The sequence below is a fragment of the Hemitrygon akajei genome, chromosome 2 (assembly GCF_048418815.1).
Source record: "Hemitrygon akajei chromosome 2, sHemAka1.3, whole genome shotgun sequence".
Lineage (NCBI taxonomy): Eukaryota > Metazoa > Chordata > Chondrichthyes > Myliobatiformes > Dasyatidae > Hemitrygon > Hemitrygon akajei.
Window position 1 is genome coordinate 71,029,886 of NC_133125.1, and position 19,035 is coordinate 71,048,920.

At 41.8% G+C, this 19,035-nt stretch overlaps 1 protein-coding gene across 10 annotated transcripts in view; it reads right to left on the minus strand.

The window, feature by feature from the left end:
• LOC140713961 (A disintegrin and metalloproteinase with thrombospondin motifs 3-like) overlaps window positions 1-19,035 on the minus strand; it is a 420,377-nt gene that overhangs the window by 45,851 nt on the left and 355,491 nt on the right. For all 10 annotated transcript variants that reach the window (XR_012095817.1, XM_073024651.1, XM_073024664.1 and 7 more), the window contains exons 12-15: window positions 17,378-17,523; window positions 15,435-15,607; window positions 15,209-15,342; window positions 3,750-3,873 (exon numbers count right to left, since the gene is read on the minus strand). Coding sequence is in view for 9 of the 10 variants with exons in the window: in XM_073024651.1 (XP_072880752.1) it covers window positions 3,750-3,873; window positions 15,209-15,342; window positions 15,435-15,607; window positions 17,378-17,523 (577 nt within the window). In the remaining variant the exon portion in view is untranslated. The remainder of the gene's footprint in view (window positions 1-3,749; window positions 3,874-15,208; window positions 15,343-15,434; window positions 15,608-17,377; window positions 17,524-19,035) is intronic.

Below are 19,035 nucleotides of genomic sequence, written 5' to 3' on the forward strand. Positions count from 1 at the left end.
TTCTTAAGGATAGGATCTACGAGCATTTGGAGAAGTACAGTCTACTCATGGATAGTCAGCATGGCTTTGTGAAGGGAAGATTGTGCCTCATGAGCCTGATTGAGTTTTTTGAAGAGGTAACAAAAGAAATTGATGAGGGTAGGGAGTGGATGTGGTCTACATGGACTTTAGCAAAGCATTTGACAAGGTCCCTCATGAGAGACTCATCCAGAAAGTCATGAGGCATGGGATAAATGGAAGCTTGGCTGTTTGGATAAAAAATTGGCTTAAAGGAAGAAAGCAGAGGGTAGTTGTAGAAGGAAAATATTCTGCCTGGAGGTCGGTGGAGTGGAGTGCCACAGGATCTGTCCTGGGACCCCTGCTATTTGTGATTTTTATAAATGACCTGGATGTAGAGGCGGAAGGATGGGTGAGTAAGTTTGCGGATGACACGAATATTGGAGGAGTTGTGGATGGAACTGTAGGTGGTCGAAGGTTACAAGACGATATAGACAGGCTGCAGAGTTGGGCAGAAAAATGGCAGATGGAGTTCAATCTGGACAAGTGTGAGGTGATGCATTTTGGAAGGACAAACCAGAAGACTGAGTACAGGATTAATGGTCAGTTACTTAAGAGTGTGGATGAACAAAGGGACCTTGGGGTTCAAATCCATATGTCCCTCAAGGTCGCTGCACAGGTTGATAGGGTAGTTAAGAAGGCCTATGGGATGCTAGGCTTCGTAAACAGGGGGATTGAGTTCAAGAGTAGAGAGGTCATGTTGCAACTCAATAAATCTCTGGTGAGACCGCACTTAGAGTATTGTGTTCAATTCTGGTCACCTCATTATAGGAAGGATGTGGAAGCTATGGAGAGGGTGCAGAGGAGATTTACCAGGATGTTGCCTGGATTGGAGACCAAGTCATATGAAGCAAGGTTAGCAGAGCTGGGACCTTTCTCTTTGGAGCATAGAAGAATGAGAGGGGACTTGATAGAGGTCTACAAGATTATGAGAGGCATAGATAGGGTGGATAGTCAGTACCTGTTTCTCAGGGCACCAATAGCAAACACCAGAGGGCATATGTACAAAATTAAGGGAGGGAAGTTTAGGGGAGACATCAGGGGTAAGTTTTTTTACACAGAGGGTTGTGACTGCCTGGAATGACTTGCCAGGGATGGTGGTGGAGGCTAAAACATTAGGGGTATTTAAGAGCCTCTTGGACAGGCACATGGATGAAAGAAAAATAGAAGTAGTGTGGGTTTAGTACTTTTTTTAAGGATTATATGGGTCGGCACAATATGGAAGGCTGAAGGGCCTGTACTGTGCCATAGTGTTCGATGGTTCTATGGTTCTAACTCAGCAGAGCAGGCAGCATCTATGGAAAAAAGCAAATACTCGACATTTCAGGCCAAGACCCTTTATCAGGGCTGGAAAAGAAGATGGGAAGTCAGAGTGAGGTGGGGGAGGGGAGGAAGAAGCGAGATGTGTTACATGATAAGTGAAACCAGGTGGGGGGGGGGCAGTTGAAGTAAAGAACTGGGAAGTTTACTGGTGAAATAAAAAAGGGGGAATCTGATAAGAGAGGACAGAACTCAATGGCAGGAAGGGGAGGGGAAGGAGCACCAGAGGAAGGGATGAACAGGTAAGGAGAGAAAATGGGAATGGGAATAGTGAAGGGGGGGCAATTAACATACGCTTTAGAAACTGACGTTCATGCCATTAGGCTGGACAATCCCCAGACAGAATATAAGGTGTTACTTCTCCAACCTGAGTGTGGTCTTATCGTGGCAGTAGACTTGGACTGATTGTTGGAATGGGAATGGGAAATAGAATTTACAATGGGTGGCCACTGGGAGATGCCGCCTTTTCTGGCAGATGGAGCTTAGGTGCTCGGTGAAGCAGTCTCCCAATCTATGTCCGGTCTCGCTGATATACAGGAGGCCACACTGGGAGTACTGGATACAGTAGATAATCGCAACAATCTCAAAGGTGAAGTGTTGCTTCACCTGGAAGGACTGTTTGGGGTGATGAATAGCAGTGAGGGAAGGATGTAGGGGCAGGTGTAGCACATTCCACTTGCAAGGGTAAGTACTAGCAGGGAGATCAGAGAAAGCAGTGATCCCTGCAGGAGGTGTGTGGGTGGTGGGATCCCATTGGAGATGGCAGGGGTTGTGGAGAATTACATGCTGGTGGGGTGGTGGGGGGATGGGGTGAGGGCAGACATGAGTGAAATGGAAGAGATGCTGGTGTGGGTAGTGTTGATGGTGGAGGAAGAAAACCCCTTTCTTTGAAGAGAGAGAAAATCTCATTCATTCTGGAATGAAAAGCCGCATCTTGAGAGTAGATGCTGCAGAGACGGAGGAACTGAGGGAAAGGGATGGCATCTTTACAAGAGACAGGGTAGGAGAGGTATAGTCCAAGATATCAGTACATAAACTGTCTCCAGAGACAGAGAGATCAAGAAAGGGGAAGAGGCGTCGGAAATGGACCAGGTAAATTTGAGGGTAGGGTGGAAGTTGGAGGCAAAGTTGATGAAGTTGACGAGGTCAGCATCAATGCAGTCATCGATATAGTTTATGAAGAGTTGGAACCAATGCCAGTGTAATCTTGGAATGTAGGCTGTTCCATATAGCTGACAAGAAGACAGGCATACTGAGACCCACGCAAGTGCCCATGGCTACACCTTTTTGTTTGAAGGAAACGGGAGGAGCCAAAGGAGAAATTATTGAGAGTGAGCACAAGTTCTGCCAGACGGAGGAGAGTGGTCGTGAAGGGGAACAGTTTCAGGAACAATTTCTTCTGCTCCACCAACGGATTTCTGAATGGTCCGTAAACCCACAAACACAACTCACTGTTCATCTTCTGTACTACTTACTTATTTTGTAGCATGCAGTAAATTTATGTCTTGTATGGTACTGGAGTCATAAATTTCACAACATATGTCAGTAATGTTTGCTCCTGCCTTGTGATTTTGTCTGTTATTTCTGTCATTTCAGGAAAATTCTTACTTATCCCATAGTAAATTGGAAGATTTAATAAAAGGTTATTAATGCTGAGAGAGCCTTTAAGGCAACTATTAACTGAATAAAGGCACACACTAAAGCTACAATGAAATGCGTAAACAATTTATGTAGTCAACTTTGCTTTGTAAAGTCATTTGAAGTCAGGAAAAGCCATGTTCCCTCTTTACAATCACCCAGAGGGCAAATGGGTACTCCTATGTAGGCAGGGATCTTAAATACCCACAGCATTATCCAAGGAAGAAGCTAAAATTTCTACTAACACTACCCAATTGTAAGGAATCCTTTCATTCTCTGTGCACTAAGGGCGGTTTTAACAAACATAAGGTTGCTTTAATTACACAAATGCATAATGAATGTATGCCCAAAATGTTCCACTGTTGTTACCTCTGAGCAGCAGTGAGCCACCCTGTTTAGGCACATTTATATCATCCTTCTCAGTGCAGATCAGAATATCTTTGTCATCTTTCTTTGGCGTATGTCTTCATAGATTATAACTCCCTGAGAATTTCTTGCTTTCCCAGAAGATGGGTGGAAAGCCCTTAATCTGTTTCTGCCAGGATTCTCCCTTATACATAATCGTTATGGAAGTTCCATATTTATATTTGGCATAGATCATAGTGGGTTATAATCAGTAATACTGCTGGGTAATCCCAGTCGGTGACTGTTCAGAAAATGCCCATGAAAATTCTGCCACAGTAATCCTGTCATATTTCAACGAGGAAGTTCAATGCAAATCGGAATACTCCTACCTAGTTTTTTTGGTGTTCTGGTGAATGTTCCTTTCACTGTTCTGCAGTGTGAGTTGTCCCCACCACATACTCCACACTTGTCATCCACTTTGTTTGAACCGATTTCTTTGTCACATCCCACTTTCTGTAGAGGCAAACCTTTAATCAACATAGCAGCACACTGCAGCATTAAAACAGAGGAAGACATAGGAATGTTTGGAAATGCAATGGACCATTTAGTACCACACACTAAATGCTGGAGGAACTCAGCAGTCCAGGCAGCATCTATGGAAAAGTGTATAGTAGCATTTCAGGCTGAGACCCTTCATCAAAACTGGAGAAAAAAAAGACCAATAAGCCCTTTCACTGTTCCCATCAGCCAATTAGATCACAGACGAGCTCACCATAGAATCCTTTAATCTGTTTTCACTCTGTGCTTCCTTTACCTAATAAATTCTTGATCTTAAAAGCTTTAATTAATCTAATTAAGACCATAAGACAAAGGAACAGAATTAGGCCATTTGGCTCATTGTGCTTGCTACACCATTTCATCACGGATGATTCATTTCCCTCTCAATTCCAATTTCTGGTCTTCTCCCCATAACCTTTCTCACCCCAACTACAAATTCCACAGTTTAACCACCCTCTGGTCAAAAGAATTCCTCCTCCTCTCTGTTCTAAATAGCCCTCTGGTCCTAGACTCCCCTATGAAAGGAAATGTCTGCTTCACATCCACTCTGTCTTGGCCTTTCAACATTCAATAGATTTCAATGAGATCCCCCTGATTCTTCCAGTGAGTACAGGCCCATAGCCTTCAATCGCTGCTCATATGATAACCCTTTCACTCCTGCATACATTCTTGTGAACCTCCTCTGAACCCTCTCCAACATCAGCACGTTTCTTAAATAACGGGCCCAAAACTGCTCATAATACACCAAGTGAGGCCTGACCAATGCTTTATAAAGCCTCAGCATTTCATCCTTGCTTTTATATTCTAGCCCATTTGAAATGAATGCTAATATTGCATTTGCCTTCCTCACCACAGACTCAAACTGAAATTAACCTTTAGAGAATCCTGCACATGGACTCCTAAATCTATTTACATCTTGGATTTTTGCATTCTCTCTCAGTTTAGAAAGTAGTCTATGCTATTGCTTCTACCAAAATGCATGACCATTTACTTCCCAACACTGTATTCTATCTGCCATGTCTTTGCCTATTCTCCTAATCTGTCTAAGTCCTTCTGTAGCCTCTCTACTTTCTCAACACCGCCTGACCCTCCACCTATCTATTGGCCACAAAGCCAATAATTTCATCATCCGAATTGTAGATGTGAAACATAAAAAGAAGTGGACCCAATACAGACACATATGGAATACCTCTAGCCTCTCGAAGCCAGTTCAAAAAGGACCCCTTTATTCCACACTTTGCTTCCTGCCAATCAGCCAATGCTCTATCCATGCTAGTATCTTTCCTATAACACCCTGGGTCCTTATCTTGTTAAGCACCTTGTCAAATGCCTTCTGAAATTCCACTTACACAACATCCAACGATTCTCCTTCTCTATCCTACCTCTTACTTCTTCAAAGACTTCCAACAGGTTTATCAAGCAAGATTTACCCTCAAGGAAACCATGCTGACTTTGGACTATTCTGTCATGTGCCTCCAAGTATCCTGAAATCACATCCTTAACAATCGACTCCAACATCTTCCCAACCACTGAGGCCAGACTAACTGGCCTATAATTTCTTATATTCTGCCTCTCTCCCTTCTTGAAGAGTGGAGTGACATTTGAAATTTTTCAGTCTTCTGGAACTATGCCAGAATCTATTGATTCTTTAAAGATCATTACTGATGCCTCCACAATCTCTTCAGCTACCTCTTTTAGAATTCTGGGGTGTACTCCATGAGGCCCAGGTGATTTGCCTACCTTCAGACTGCTCAGTTTCTCAAGCATGATCTCCCTAGTAATGGCCACTGCACTTGCTTCTGCCCTCTGACTCTCTCGAACTTCCAGCATACTGTTAGTGCCTTCCACAGAGAAGAATTGTGCAAAGCCCTTACTCAGTTCATCTGCCATGTTCTTGTCCCCCATTACTATCTTCCAGGGTCATTTTGTAGTGGTCCAAAATGTACTCTTGCCTCTCTTTACACTTTAGACATCTGAAGAAACTTCTGGCAACCTTTCTGATATTATTGGCTAGCACTGACTTAATTTTCCAATCTACCTGCATTTTGAAATCCCCCATGACTAACATAACATTGCCTTTTTGACATGCTTACTCTATGTCCCACTGTAACTTGTAGTCCACATCCTGGCTACTGTCCGGAGGCCTGTACATAACTCCCATCAGGGTCTTGATACCCTTGAGATTCTTAACTCTACCCACAAGGATTCTACTTCTTCTAATGTAAAATGGAGTTCTAAATTTCTACCAATAATCAAGTAAAAAAACTGTTTCAATTTACTTGAGAATACCCAATTCTATTTCTCTTGCCAGAACATTTTTTTAAACTAACCTCATTTAGTTCATGCAGAATTTCAGAAGTCTCATATCTCCAAGCCTTTAGAATAAAAGTCAAGTTTATTAATTCATACACAAAGCTTCAGTTTTATTTTGATGAAGCTCCAGCTTAGCTAGATCTTGGCTAACATGTCCTTTTTGATTTGTGATGATCAAACAATACTCCAGATAGGATTTAACCAAGATTTTAATCAATTGAAGCATTTTTATTACACTGCGATTCATTCACTGAGCAGTGTCAATTGTAGAGCAATCTTAAATTTAAAGCTGAATTTGAATCTTATGATCTGAAGACAAGTCCAGGCACTGAATATAGGAGCAGGGACACACACACAAAATGCTGGTGGAATGCAGCAGGCCAGGCAGCATCTATAGGGAGAAGCGCTGTCGACGTTTTGGGCCGAGACCCTTCGTCAGGTGTAGGGAATTATGTTGCAGTTGGACATTTGGTGAGGTTGCTCTTGGAGCACTGTCTACAGTTTTGGTCACAATATTGTAGCTAAACTGGAAGGCAGAAAAGAAAAATGGAGGATCATGGGTTGTTGTTGGAGGGAAGGGATAAATTAACTGAGGAGTAGGTTATATACAGTAGGTCGGCGTGACATTGTGTACCATAGGGCCTGTGCAGTGCTGTCCTGTTTTATCGTGGTGGAGAGCCTTGTGAGTTCTTGAGATCCCAGAAGAGAATTTCTATCTGGAATTTAGCCCTTGGTAGGGACCGCCCAAGGGAGAGGTAGCAGACAAAGAACGATCCAGCTAAGACCTCAGTGGTGGAGCTGATGGGAAATGATGACACACCACGATGACAGTGAAGGCAGAGGAAGGCGGCAGCTGTGAAGGGTCCCCAGTCGTCTTGCATTCCATGCCACTGGACCCTGACCCTGATCTGCCTAGGACTGTGTGGTGGCTGGCCGTGATTCAGCCTCCCTGCATTAAACAAAGTCACGCAAATGCATTCTCCATTAAGGGGATCCACCCTAATATCTGGATTAGCAAGTGGGCATGATTGGGAGGTTTGACCCACACTGCACAAGAATATGTGGATCCTGGATTGGCCTCCACAGCCACCCTCCAATAGACAACCCCTGTGGAGAACATCATACTCAACTCCAGTGATCACACTCTGTTTACAAGGATGTTAACAGGATTAGAAGGCCTGGCCTGCATTAAAGGGAGTGGTTGTCTAGCCCAGGTCTTTATTCCTTGGAATATAGGTGAATGAGAGAAGACCTTACAAAAATGTTTACATTTATTGGAGGCATAGGTATGGTGGATGGCAACAGTCTTATCCCCAGGGTAGGAGAGTGAGAGGGAGTAAGGGAGAGGGGATAGGTGTAATGTGAGGGGGGAAAAGATTTTAAAAGAGACTCAAGGGACAACTCTTCATGTAGAAGGAGGCGTATATGGAATGATCTGCCAGAGGAAGTGGTTAAGGCAGGTGCAATAGTATCATTTAACAAGCCACAAAAATACAACTGCAGATGCTGTGGATCAAAGAATACAAACACAACGCTGGAAGAACTCAGCAGTCAGGCAGCATCCGTGAGAAAAGAGTAGCCAACGTTTCGGGCCGAGATGAAGGGTCTCGGCCCGAAACGTTGGCTACTCTTTTCTCACGGATGCTGCCTGACCTGCTGAGTTCTTCCAGCATTGTGTTCGTATCATTTAACAAGCACTGGAATGGGTGGGGCTTCGATGGGTATGGGCTGAACAGGGAATTGGGATGAGTTGGGTGGGCAGTGTGAAGGGCCAGTACGCTGTATTGTTCTTTGACACAAAGTCACAAATAGCTTCTCTCTTCTCCATTTCCATTGCCTTTATCTTTGTTTAAGTAGTTAGGGTAAAAGGCAATCCACAAATGTAATTAGATTTTCCCACAAAGTGGAACATGTATTTTACATACTTTCTTACATGCAGTAACATGAAAAATTTAAGGGTTTCTAATGTCACAAAAGCATCCTCTGGCAGCTTATAGGAAAACCATTAAATAATAAAGCTGAACTATATAAATAAGAATTAGTAAGAATTAAGATGCATGGACAAAACTTGTAACATCTTGGCGAGGTTTCAAGTGAGGGGGGGTGGAGAGAGAGAGAGAGAGAGAGAGAGAGAGAGAGAGAGTGAGAGAGAGAGAGAATGAACAGAGTGCTTTGGCATTTCAAGTGTTCAATGACAACATGGCCACCATTCAGAGACTGGCAGTACCCTACAATTAGACCAGCTATGCACATCCAAACTCACATCATTCTACATATGCACAGTAAGGAGCATCGCAATGACCTTCCAAGAATCACTAAGTTATGGAATGGTTCCGAAAATCTGGAAAATTTCAAATGTCACTCCACTCTTCAAGAAGTGAGAGAGGCAGAAGAAAGGAAATTATAGGCCAGTCAGTCTGACCTCAGTGGTTGGAAAGATGTTGCAGTCGATTGTTAAGGATGTGGTTTTGCAGTATTTGGAGGCACATGTTAAAATAGGCCACAGTCAGCATGGTTTTCTCAAGGGAAAGCCTTGCCTGTCAAATCTGTTGGAATTCTTTGAAGAAATAACAAGCTGAATAGACAAAGAAGACCCATTTGATGTTGTGTACTTGGATTTTCAGAGCTTTGACAAGGTGCCATACATGAGGCTGCTTAACAAGTTAAGAGCCATAGTATTACAGGAAAAATTCTAGCATTCTGGAATGGATAAAGTAGTGGCTGATTTGCCGGAGGCAAAGACTGGGAATAAAGGGATCCTTTTCTGGTTGGCTGCTGGTGAACAGTGGCATTCCACAGGGGCCTGTGTTGGGACTGATTCTTTTTATGTTATATGTCAATGACTTGAATGATGGAATTGAGGGGTTTGTTGCAAAGTTTGTGGATGATACAAAGATAGGTGGGGGTAGGTGGTTTTGAGGCAGTACAGTGGCTAAAGAATGACTTCAACAGCTTAGGAGGATGGGCAGAGGAATGGCAGATGGAATACAGTGTCAGAAAGTGCATGGTCATGCACACACTTTGGAAGAAGAAATAAAAAGGTTGACTATTTTCTAAATGGAGAGAAAGTTCAAACATCTGAGGTGCAAAGGCACTTGGAAGCCCTTGTGCAGGATTCCCCAAAGGTTAATTTCCAGGTTGAATCAGTGGTGAGGAAGGCAAATGTGATGTTAGCATTTATTTCAAGAGGACTGGAATATAAAAGCAAGGATGTAATACTGAGCCTTTGTAAAGCACCGGTGATGCCTTGCTTGGAATATTGTGGACAGTTTTGGGCTCCTTATCTTAGGAAGGATGTGCTGACACTGGAGAGGGTTCAAAGGAGGTTCACAAAAATGATTCTAGGGTTGAATGGCTTGTTACATGAAGAGCATTTGATGTCTCTGGGTCTGTATACAATAGAATTCAGACAAATGATGGGTTACTTAATTGAAACCTATCCAATATTGAAAGGCCTTGATAGAGTGGATGTGGAGAGGGAGTTTCCTATGGTGGGTGGGTCTAGTACCAAAGGATATGGCCTCAGAATAGAGGGGAATCCTTTATGAATGGAGATGAGGAGGCATTTCTTTAGCCAGAGAATGGTGAATCTGTGGAATTTGTTGCTGCAAGGACACTATGGAGGCCAAGTCTTTAAGTACATTTAAGACAGAGGTTGATAGAATTTTTGACTGGATTCTCGAGGAAAATTGTATCAGCCATGATGAAATGGTGAGGCATACTTGATGGGCCTAATGGACTAATTCTGCTCCTATACCTAAGCTGCAACACTGCACTCCGACAGACATGAAGTTTCTACAGTGGGTGATCAGAACTGCCAAATGCATCACCAGTACAAGCTTATCAGGACATACAGTATATACTGAAAGGTACTGGAAAAGGGCCGATAACTTCATGAATGCTCCCACCCTGCCAATGGACTGCTTGTCCTACTTCCATTAGGGAGAAGACTGTGTAGCATCTACAACAGGACCAGCAGACACCTTATGTGCAGACGCAGTGTAGTATGTAGTGTCACTATTTGTAGAAAAACATGACTGATGGTATCAGTGGCAGAATTCAGAGGAGTGGAGAAAACCAGAGTAGGATAGTAGTGAGCCTAGCCTTAGGGAATGGAAAGGGCATGCAAAAAGGGAGATGTTAGCATAGTCATGGGGAATTTCAATAGGCAGGTCGATTGGGAAAATCAGGTTGGTGCTGGATCCCAAGAGAAGGAATTTGTACAATGCACATGAGATGGCTTTTCAGAGATAAAATCAAATGTATCAGTATTACGTTGAGGTGAAGGGAACAACAGAGGCACAAGAGTGGAGCTGGCTAAAGTTGATCGGGAGGGAACAAAAGCAGGGATGACTGCAGAAGAATGAATGCAGTTTCTGTGGGCAATTTGGAAGGTGCAGGATAGATACAATCGTGAAGAAGTATTCTAAAGAGATGAGGCAACTGCAGCTGACAAGGGAAGTCAAAGACAGCATAAAAGCAAAAGTGAGGGCATATAATAGAGCAAAAGTTAATCAGAAGCTAGAGAATGGGAAGCTATTAAAATGGAAGGCAATTTAAAAAGCAACAAGGAGAGAAAAGATGAAATATGAGGTTAAGCTAGCCAATAACATAAGAGGATGCCAACAGTATTTTTAGATATATGGAGTGTAAGAAAGGTGAATGTGGATATCGGTCTGCTGTAAAATGATGCTGGAGAGGTAGTCATGGGGAACAAAGAAATGGTAGATAAACTCAATAAGTATTTTGTGCCAGTTTTCACTGTGGAAGATATCAGCAGTATGCCAGACAATCATGGGGCAGAAACGAACGTTGTTAATATTACTAAGGAGAAGTTTCATGGGAAGCTGTAAGATAGACAAGTCATCTGGACCAAATGAGCTACACCCCAAGATTCTGAAAGAGGAGGCTGAAGAGATTGTGGAGGCATTAATAATGACCTTTCCAGAATCTCCAGATTCTGAAATGGTTCCGGGGGATGGAAAATTGCAAATGTCACTCCACTCTTCAAGAAGTGAGAGAGGCAAAACAGAGGAAACTGTAGGCTGGTTAGCCTGACTTCAGTGGCTAGGGAGATGTTAGTGTCCATTATTATGAATGAGGTTTTGGGGTACTTCGAGACATGTAATAAAATAGGCCAAAGGCAGCAAGGTTTGCCTGACAAATGTGTTGGAATTCTTTGAGAAAATAACAAGGAGGATAGACAAAGGAGGGTCAGTAGATTTTGCTTACTTGGTTATTCAAAAGGCCTTTGACAAGGTGCTGCACATGACGATGCTAAACAAGATAAGAGCCCATGGCATTACAGGAAAGATACTAACATGGACAGAAGATCAGCCAACTGGCAGGAGACAAAGAGTCAGAATAAAGGGGATCTTTTCTAGTCGGCTGCTGGTGACTAGTGGTGTTTAGCAGGGGTCCGTATTTGGATCACTTCTTTTCATGTTAAATGCTAATGATTTGGATGAAGGAATTGATGACTTTTTGCCAAGTATGTGGATGATATGAAGATAGGTGGAGAGGCAGGTAGTGTTGAGGAAACAGGAAGTCTACAGAAATTCTTAGACAGATCAGGAGAATGAGCAAAGAAGTGGCAGATGGAATACAGTGCAGGGAAGTGAATGGTCATGCACTTTGGTAGAAGGAATAAAAGCATAGACTATTTTCTAAACAGGGAAAATATTCTGAAAACTTAAAGGGACTTAGGAGTCCTTGTGCAGGATTCCCTAAAGATTAATTTGCAGAGTGAATTGGTAGTAAGGAAGGCAAATACAATGTAGTATTAATTTTGAGAGGACTAGAATATATAATTCTAGTAATGCCATGTCTTTTTAAGGCATTGGTCAGACTGCACTGGGAATTCTGGGCCTCTTGCTTAAGAAAGGATCTGCTGCATTGAAGAGGGTCGAGAACAAGTTCACAAAAATGATCCAGAAATGAAAGGGTTAATATACGAGGAATGTTTGATGGATCTGAGCCAGTACGCACTGGAGTTGAGATGAATGAGGGTATCTCAAGGAAATCTATTGAATGTTGAAAGGGCAAGATAGAGTGGATGCGGAAAGGATGTTTCCTACAGTGGGAGAGTCGAGGACCAGAAGGTGTAGACTCAGAATAGGATGTCCCTTCAGAATAGAGACAAGGAGGAATTCCTTCAGTCAGAGGGTGGTGATTTTGTGGAAGATATCTGTGGAGGCCAAGTCGTTGGGTATATTTAAAGTGGAGGTTGATAGGTTCCCGATTAGCAAGGGTGTCAAAGGTTATGGAGAGAAGGCGAGAGAAAGGGGTTGAAAGGATTAATAAATTCACCATAACTGAATGGCAGTGCTTGCTTGATGGGTCAAATGGCCTAATTCTGCTCCTATGTTTTATGGTCTTATGAAATGTAGCGAGTAAACGATTGGAGTATCGGTGTAAGATCACTTTGGAGATAGTAACCAGAAGTAAATTTCAAGATAGTTATTGAAAAGGGACAAGTATGGACCAGAAATCAGGATAATACCCAGCAGAAGTAGATCTGGAGCAATTATTTGCAGATTATTTACAGCCACCGTGTGGGGGGCATTTAAATGTAAAATACTTCGAATCCAGGACCAATGTATTCCTGTAAAGGGTAAAAAGAATTGACAACAAATCCAGGTAACCCTTAAAGTCACTGAATATTGAAGGCTGAATTTAACAAGTTAGCAAGCATGTCATAGGTATGAAGAACTAAAAATAGGGAAGGCTCTTCGGAATATAGTAAGTGTAACAAGATATTTGAAAAATAAATCAGATATATGAAATCCCACTGGTGGGCAGCATTGACGGAAATCCCAAAGCATTTTATAAGTACAGTATTTATTTTTTTATATATTGTTTATTGTAATTGTTAAGTACCCGTGGGTATCGTGTGCCTGTCACATGACCATGATGTAATTGAGGCTATGCTGGGCATGATGTAATGGTCTTGTGATGGTGGAGTGACGTAATTTTCGTGCCAGTGAGAGGTCATGTGATAGCTTTTTTCACCAGGGTATAAAAGGAGAACCCCTCCCTGTGACACGGGGCAGTTCGTGGTTGAATTTGCCAATGACTCAGTTTTGCTACGTATTCGATGTTATGACACAGTTTTGTTTTAAAGTGGAGTTTTACTTTCTGCCTTAAGTCTCAAAGGTTATTGCCGGCAGTTTTGCTACAATACTGCCAGTTCAGTCCAGTCGGACAGTGAAGATTTATTGAAGTTTGGGAAGTTGGAAGAATCGAGAAAAGTTGGTGTTGTCGGCTGTAAAGCAGGTTTGACCTTTATTTAATCTTCGTACAAGGAATTAGTAACTTGCGTCCATGATAACTCCTGCTTTGCCAAAAGAGCAGAAAGAGTTGGATGCAAAGTTTCGGCAAGGTCAGTGCCTTTAAACCGTTTTATTTCCTCCAATCGTAAATCCCTCGGCAAAGCATACTTTGGCTGGGATCAGCAGTAATGTCACGAAAGAGGATTTAATTACTTCAAGGAAAGTCTCTCCTAACTCCTAATGATGTAAATCATTTTGGACTTTTTACAATACTACTTTAAAGAACTGTGTTTGCATTTCTTGCTTTAATAACTGTTCGAGCTGCCGTATTGCAGCTGACTTACGGTTAAGTTAGTCGTTCGTTTACTTTTGGGTTTTTTTTAGCAGTGTTTAATAAATGTTTTATTTGTTATAAAAACCTGTCTCAATTATATACTCATTGTTGCTGGATCGTAACATAATTTATAGTTTTTAATGTATTGCCATAAGAGACCATAAGACATATGACATTAAGACATTAGGCCATTTGGCCCATCAAGTCTGCTCCAACGTTTCATCATGGCTGATCCAATTCCATCTCGACCCCAATCTCCTGCCGTGAAACATTAAATTTCACGACATATGTCAGTGATATTAAACCTGATTCTGAGATAAACATTTTCAGCTGCAATCATAAAGGAGAAGGACACCGTAACTGCAGAATTCAGGTACGAGGACAGTAATGTTCTAGAACTTGTTAACATTAAAAAGGAGGAGCTTTTTGGTTCGGATGAAGGTAGTGCTGTAGATGTAATCCATGTAGACTTCAGTAACTCCTTTGTCAAGATTCAACATGTGAGAATGTTTGATGTCTGGAGTGTACTGAGTGGGTAGTGAACAAGTCTTAACCTGACATTAAAGTAGTATATGGGCAAGCACTTGAATTGCCAAGGGACACAAATGCAGATAAATAAAATTAGTTTAGATGGTCAGCATGGACTTGGTAAAACAAAGTGCCCCCAGCTGTGCTCTATGAATCTACCAGTTATCTGGGAGAGGGATGTAGTTGGTCATTAGGGAATGAAATTTATGATTCAGGCAAAAGATACAAGCTTTGAACTTCTATTTAGTTGAAGGAAATCTGTGTCTATGCAATAATAGATATTGAACTGAAATGGAAATGACTGCCAAGGAGCTGCAATGGTGGCAGTGCACAGGGTTAATGTTTTTAAATTAATTTTACATGGGGAAGGTTGACATTAGTCATCACAGTTCCCTGACTGTTCTGCAGACTTTTCAGTCCTGAAGCTGCCGAATCTGAATAGAATGGTATGGAATCAATCGAAGAAGAATGTTAAGGAACAACCAGATGGAGGAGATTTATTTCTGTATTAGCAGAATTGTTCCTTAAACTCACACAAAAAGCATATTTGTTTTTGTTTAGACACTATACTAAATTCCGATCTTTCGAGCCACGGCATTCACTTAACCTGAAACTAATCATGGGACAATGTACAATGACCCATTAACCAGCACTGTGGCAGGAAACCTGAACACCCAGGGGAAACCCAGAAACCCTGCATCAGAAAATGGACTAAAATACCAGCTCAACAACTTGCACTTTTCTACAGCCAAATCAGAGAATTACCTTAAAAGCCTCTTTACTTGCATGGATAATATGAAGACATTGCATGCAAATGATGGAGCCAAGGTAGAATTTTACTCACCACACATTCCCCTCTAACACAGATGCTATAGGAATCTTTATAGGAACAGCGGGTACCATCATGAACCAACTGTTTCATGTAGACAATTCCTCCCATTTCTTTGGATTGACAATATAGATGGCATTTCTTTATTGCTAAGAAGAATCAAGACAATTAGATTGCTTTAAATGTATCAATTGTTTTTGAAACTTGTTTTCTTAAATGCAAAGATTGTGACTTAACGTACAGTCAGGATGTTCATATGGAAGCCAGTGGTGTTTTGTATTCTGATATTCATAGTATGAGTTCCTTTGTTGACACTGTTGTGCTCGGAAGTCTTCATAACGTGGACAATCTTCTTTGTTACACAATTGATATTCATAGTTTAGACCAGGACAATCCTGACCACCATTGGCAGGCCTAATGACAATAATGCAATAACATTATTATAGACAAAGGATGACCGGCAAATTATACAAGTGCTATCAAATCAGTGAAATATATTGCAATTAGAATTCCTTGACTTCGACCCTGACCTCTCCTCTCCAAATGGGTCACTCCACCTGCATCAATCCTGCACCACCATCCCAGCTCATCCCCTGAACTCGCCTCTGCATCACTCACCCCTCACTGATTGCAGTGATAGTTTAACACACTTTACCCCAGAAAAGGTGTCTTTGGAGAAGTTTTCAGTCAGATTTTTTTAACTTTTTATACTACCAGTGAGCTGTTGCATGCATTCAGTAGCACCATCTTAACTGGAAGTTAATTATATATTATTCATCTTTAAGTAGGCCAGCTCTACACAATCAAAGTTATTCATAAGGTTATATTTGTAATTATATGCAATCTGTGCTTAAGGCAATAGTTTGTCAGATTTCAATAAAACACAATTACGATGTAATCTATGCATGTTCATGCTATGTGCCCATGATACTGCTGCAAATAACTCTTTGATTTCACCCATGTATAGAAGTGCTTGTGCAATATAACAATAAATGAGTTTGGCTTTGATGCATCCCTGGTGTAAAAGCTACATTTTGTCTTTTAATTAATACCTTGTAATTTCCAGTGTAGCTTCCCCTCTTATTCAAAAATAAATATACAAATCCTTTAATTGATTGACACAACGTGGAAACAAACCCTTTGGCCTACTGAGTCCACACTGCCCTTTTAATGTACCTCATTCCCTGACAAACTCAACTCTCATCTGTGGATAATCCACAAGATTGCAGGTAGAAAGTACGAACTCTACACAGACAGCACCAAAGTCAGGAGTGAACATTAGCTGCTGTAGCTTCGAAGCAGCAGCTCCATTGTCCAGGCTCCTTAGGCTTCCAGCAACAACTGCCTCATTTTGCTGCCTTTCTGAACGTTAAGGAAATTGAGCAATATGAAGCTAGTGAAGGAGTGCAGTACTGAAGCAAAAATACAAAAGTAACATTTTGAACAGTGGTAGGTGGATTGGTGGGGCAACTTGTTTGCCCTTATTTTTTTCTTCTTGAGTTTTTCTAGCAAATCCGTTTTTCTAATTTTCCTTACCTAGTCCCTCCCCTTAATTTCCATGCGATGCACTTTTCCCATATGGACACCACTGAGAGAGTCTCTCCCCTATGCACCCTTGTGCAGGATCCTTCACTGTGTGGCCCTGATGATCACAGTGATTGTGATCACTTGCTTTGTGTCTACAGTTTGACGGTGACTGTTCACTTCCAAGTGGGTATCACCCAAAAAGGAGAGCAGTTCAGCATACATCTGCCATCTGAACAAGCAAATGGCCTTTTGTTGTTTCCAAATCAGAGATAACCACAATAGCAATTTCATGGAATAAATGCATTTGAATATTGAGATTTTTTTTGGTTTTCACAGTCTGACATTAGACCAAAGTGAAGCACCCATTAAACACACCAAAAAGGAATGAAATCCAAAATCTATGATATTTGAAGTACGGAAGAAAGAGATTATGTTAGAAACTACAGCAACTTCTCCCAACAGAAAGAAGTAATATTTCCAGAAAAATTCAGAAAGTTGTGGATTGTTTTCTGCAAACTAGAAACACAGAACAAATCTGTAATTTACACAAGGTTTGATTATTCAGGGAAATTACTCAATCTCCACAATTATTGAGACAGCACGCTATCAAAACACTCTGCCTTTAATAAGACATCCATCATTTCTAATATCACTTACGCTGGGTTATTGCACTGGCGAGTTCGAAATCGGACGCCCGATCCACAGGTGCGAGAACAGGACCCGAGTTTGCTCCACGATCCCCAGTTACCATCCTGCTTTAACTGCTCTGAGGTCTTCCACAAACAGTGACCCTGGTAGCACCACTGTTCAAACCAAACATCTTCAGTATCAGGCAGTGCATTATCGAGAAGGCTAACTATAAATACATGCAGATTAATTACACAGCACATACACTGGTGGCTAACACATAAATGATCTGTTTTGCAGTGTTTGCTAAACTATACCTAAGACCCAACATAAGTGCTGAAGAAGCAGCTTTAGTCCACCTTGTCTGTGTGCAGACTTGTGCTCAGGGCATTCACGACGGTGACACCAAGCTTTCATGCTCTAAAGTTCAATTTTTCCATCTTATTATCTTCATTGGTTATAGTTTTGTGACCTTGCACCAGCCAGCCTACTTGGTCTACAGGTGCTCATTCAGACTGGGGTCTCTGTGCTAAGTTATATTTCCCAGGCTTCTCTCATCTTCTAACAACATAGAAAATGACCCCCAGTGACTCTGGTTCAATTCTGCCATTGTCTGTAAGGAGTTTGTACCTTCTCTCTTGACCATGTGGGTTTCCTCCCGCACTCCAAAGAATTGGGGAGGTGTGGGCGAGGTGGATGAAAATTAAGCCAGTTAGCCCATCAAGTCAATGCAGTCGCACAATGCACCCAACTATTCTTTTACAGTCGGACCTCCTTGTCCGTGGGTTCCGCGTGCACGAATTCAACCAACCGCGAAGCGAGAAAACCCGGAAGTGCTCTTCCAGCACTTGTTGTTAGAGCATGTACAGACTTTTTTTCTTGTCATTATTCCCTAAACAATGCAGCATAACAACTATTTGACATAGCATTTACATTGTATCAGGTATTATAAGTAATCTAGAGATGATTTAAAGTATACGGGAGGATGTGCGTAGGTTATCGTGGATCGGGATCGAAAAAAATCGCAAGTTCTCTTACTAAGTAAGTTGGAACAGGTACATCTGGTTTTATTTAGAGTCAGTTAGTCAAATGTTTGTCTTAGTATATAGTATATATTTTACCTTTCTATGCATATAAAACACTTAAGAACGTTATGTTTCAGTGCCGGGCTCGGGAACGGAAGTTCGCGAGTTCGATCCAGTGACAGATCACTCCCTAGAGCGCTCTCTATCTGTGCCTGGTTGACATGGAGGATCAAAAACCCAAAACCCAAAAACCCAATAATAAAACCACTGTGTTGCTTAGTAAAAATTGTAGCTTTCATCAGGGCAGGGCCTTTCTCAATTTATCCTTTAAAATTGTTCCGATCATTGACCAACTGTAGCCTAACGCTTTTCCAATGACCGATGGCGTTTCACCTCTTTCCAATCGCTTTATTATTTCCACTTTATTTTCAATCGTGATCGTGATTATTTTCGTGAACAGGAACACTACAGATTCAGAGCTCCACCACACTGAGACAGGTTAAATAAGGTCTGGGGTGCCACTGGGTCCTAAGGTCCACCGCATTGAGACAGGTTGAATAAGGGATTTGAGCATCCGCGTATTTTGGTATCCGCGAGGGGGTCCCGGAACCAATCCCTCGCAGATAAGGAGGGCCAACTGTACTTCTGTGTAACCTACTATCT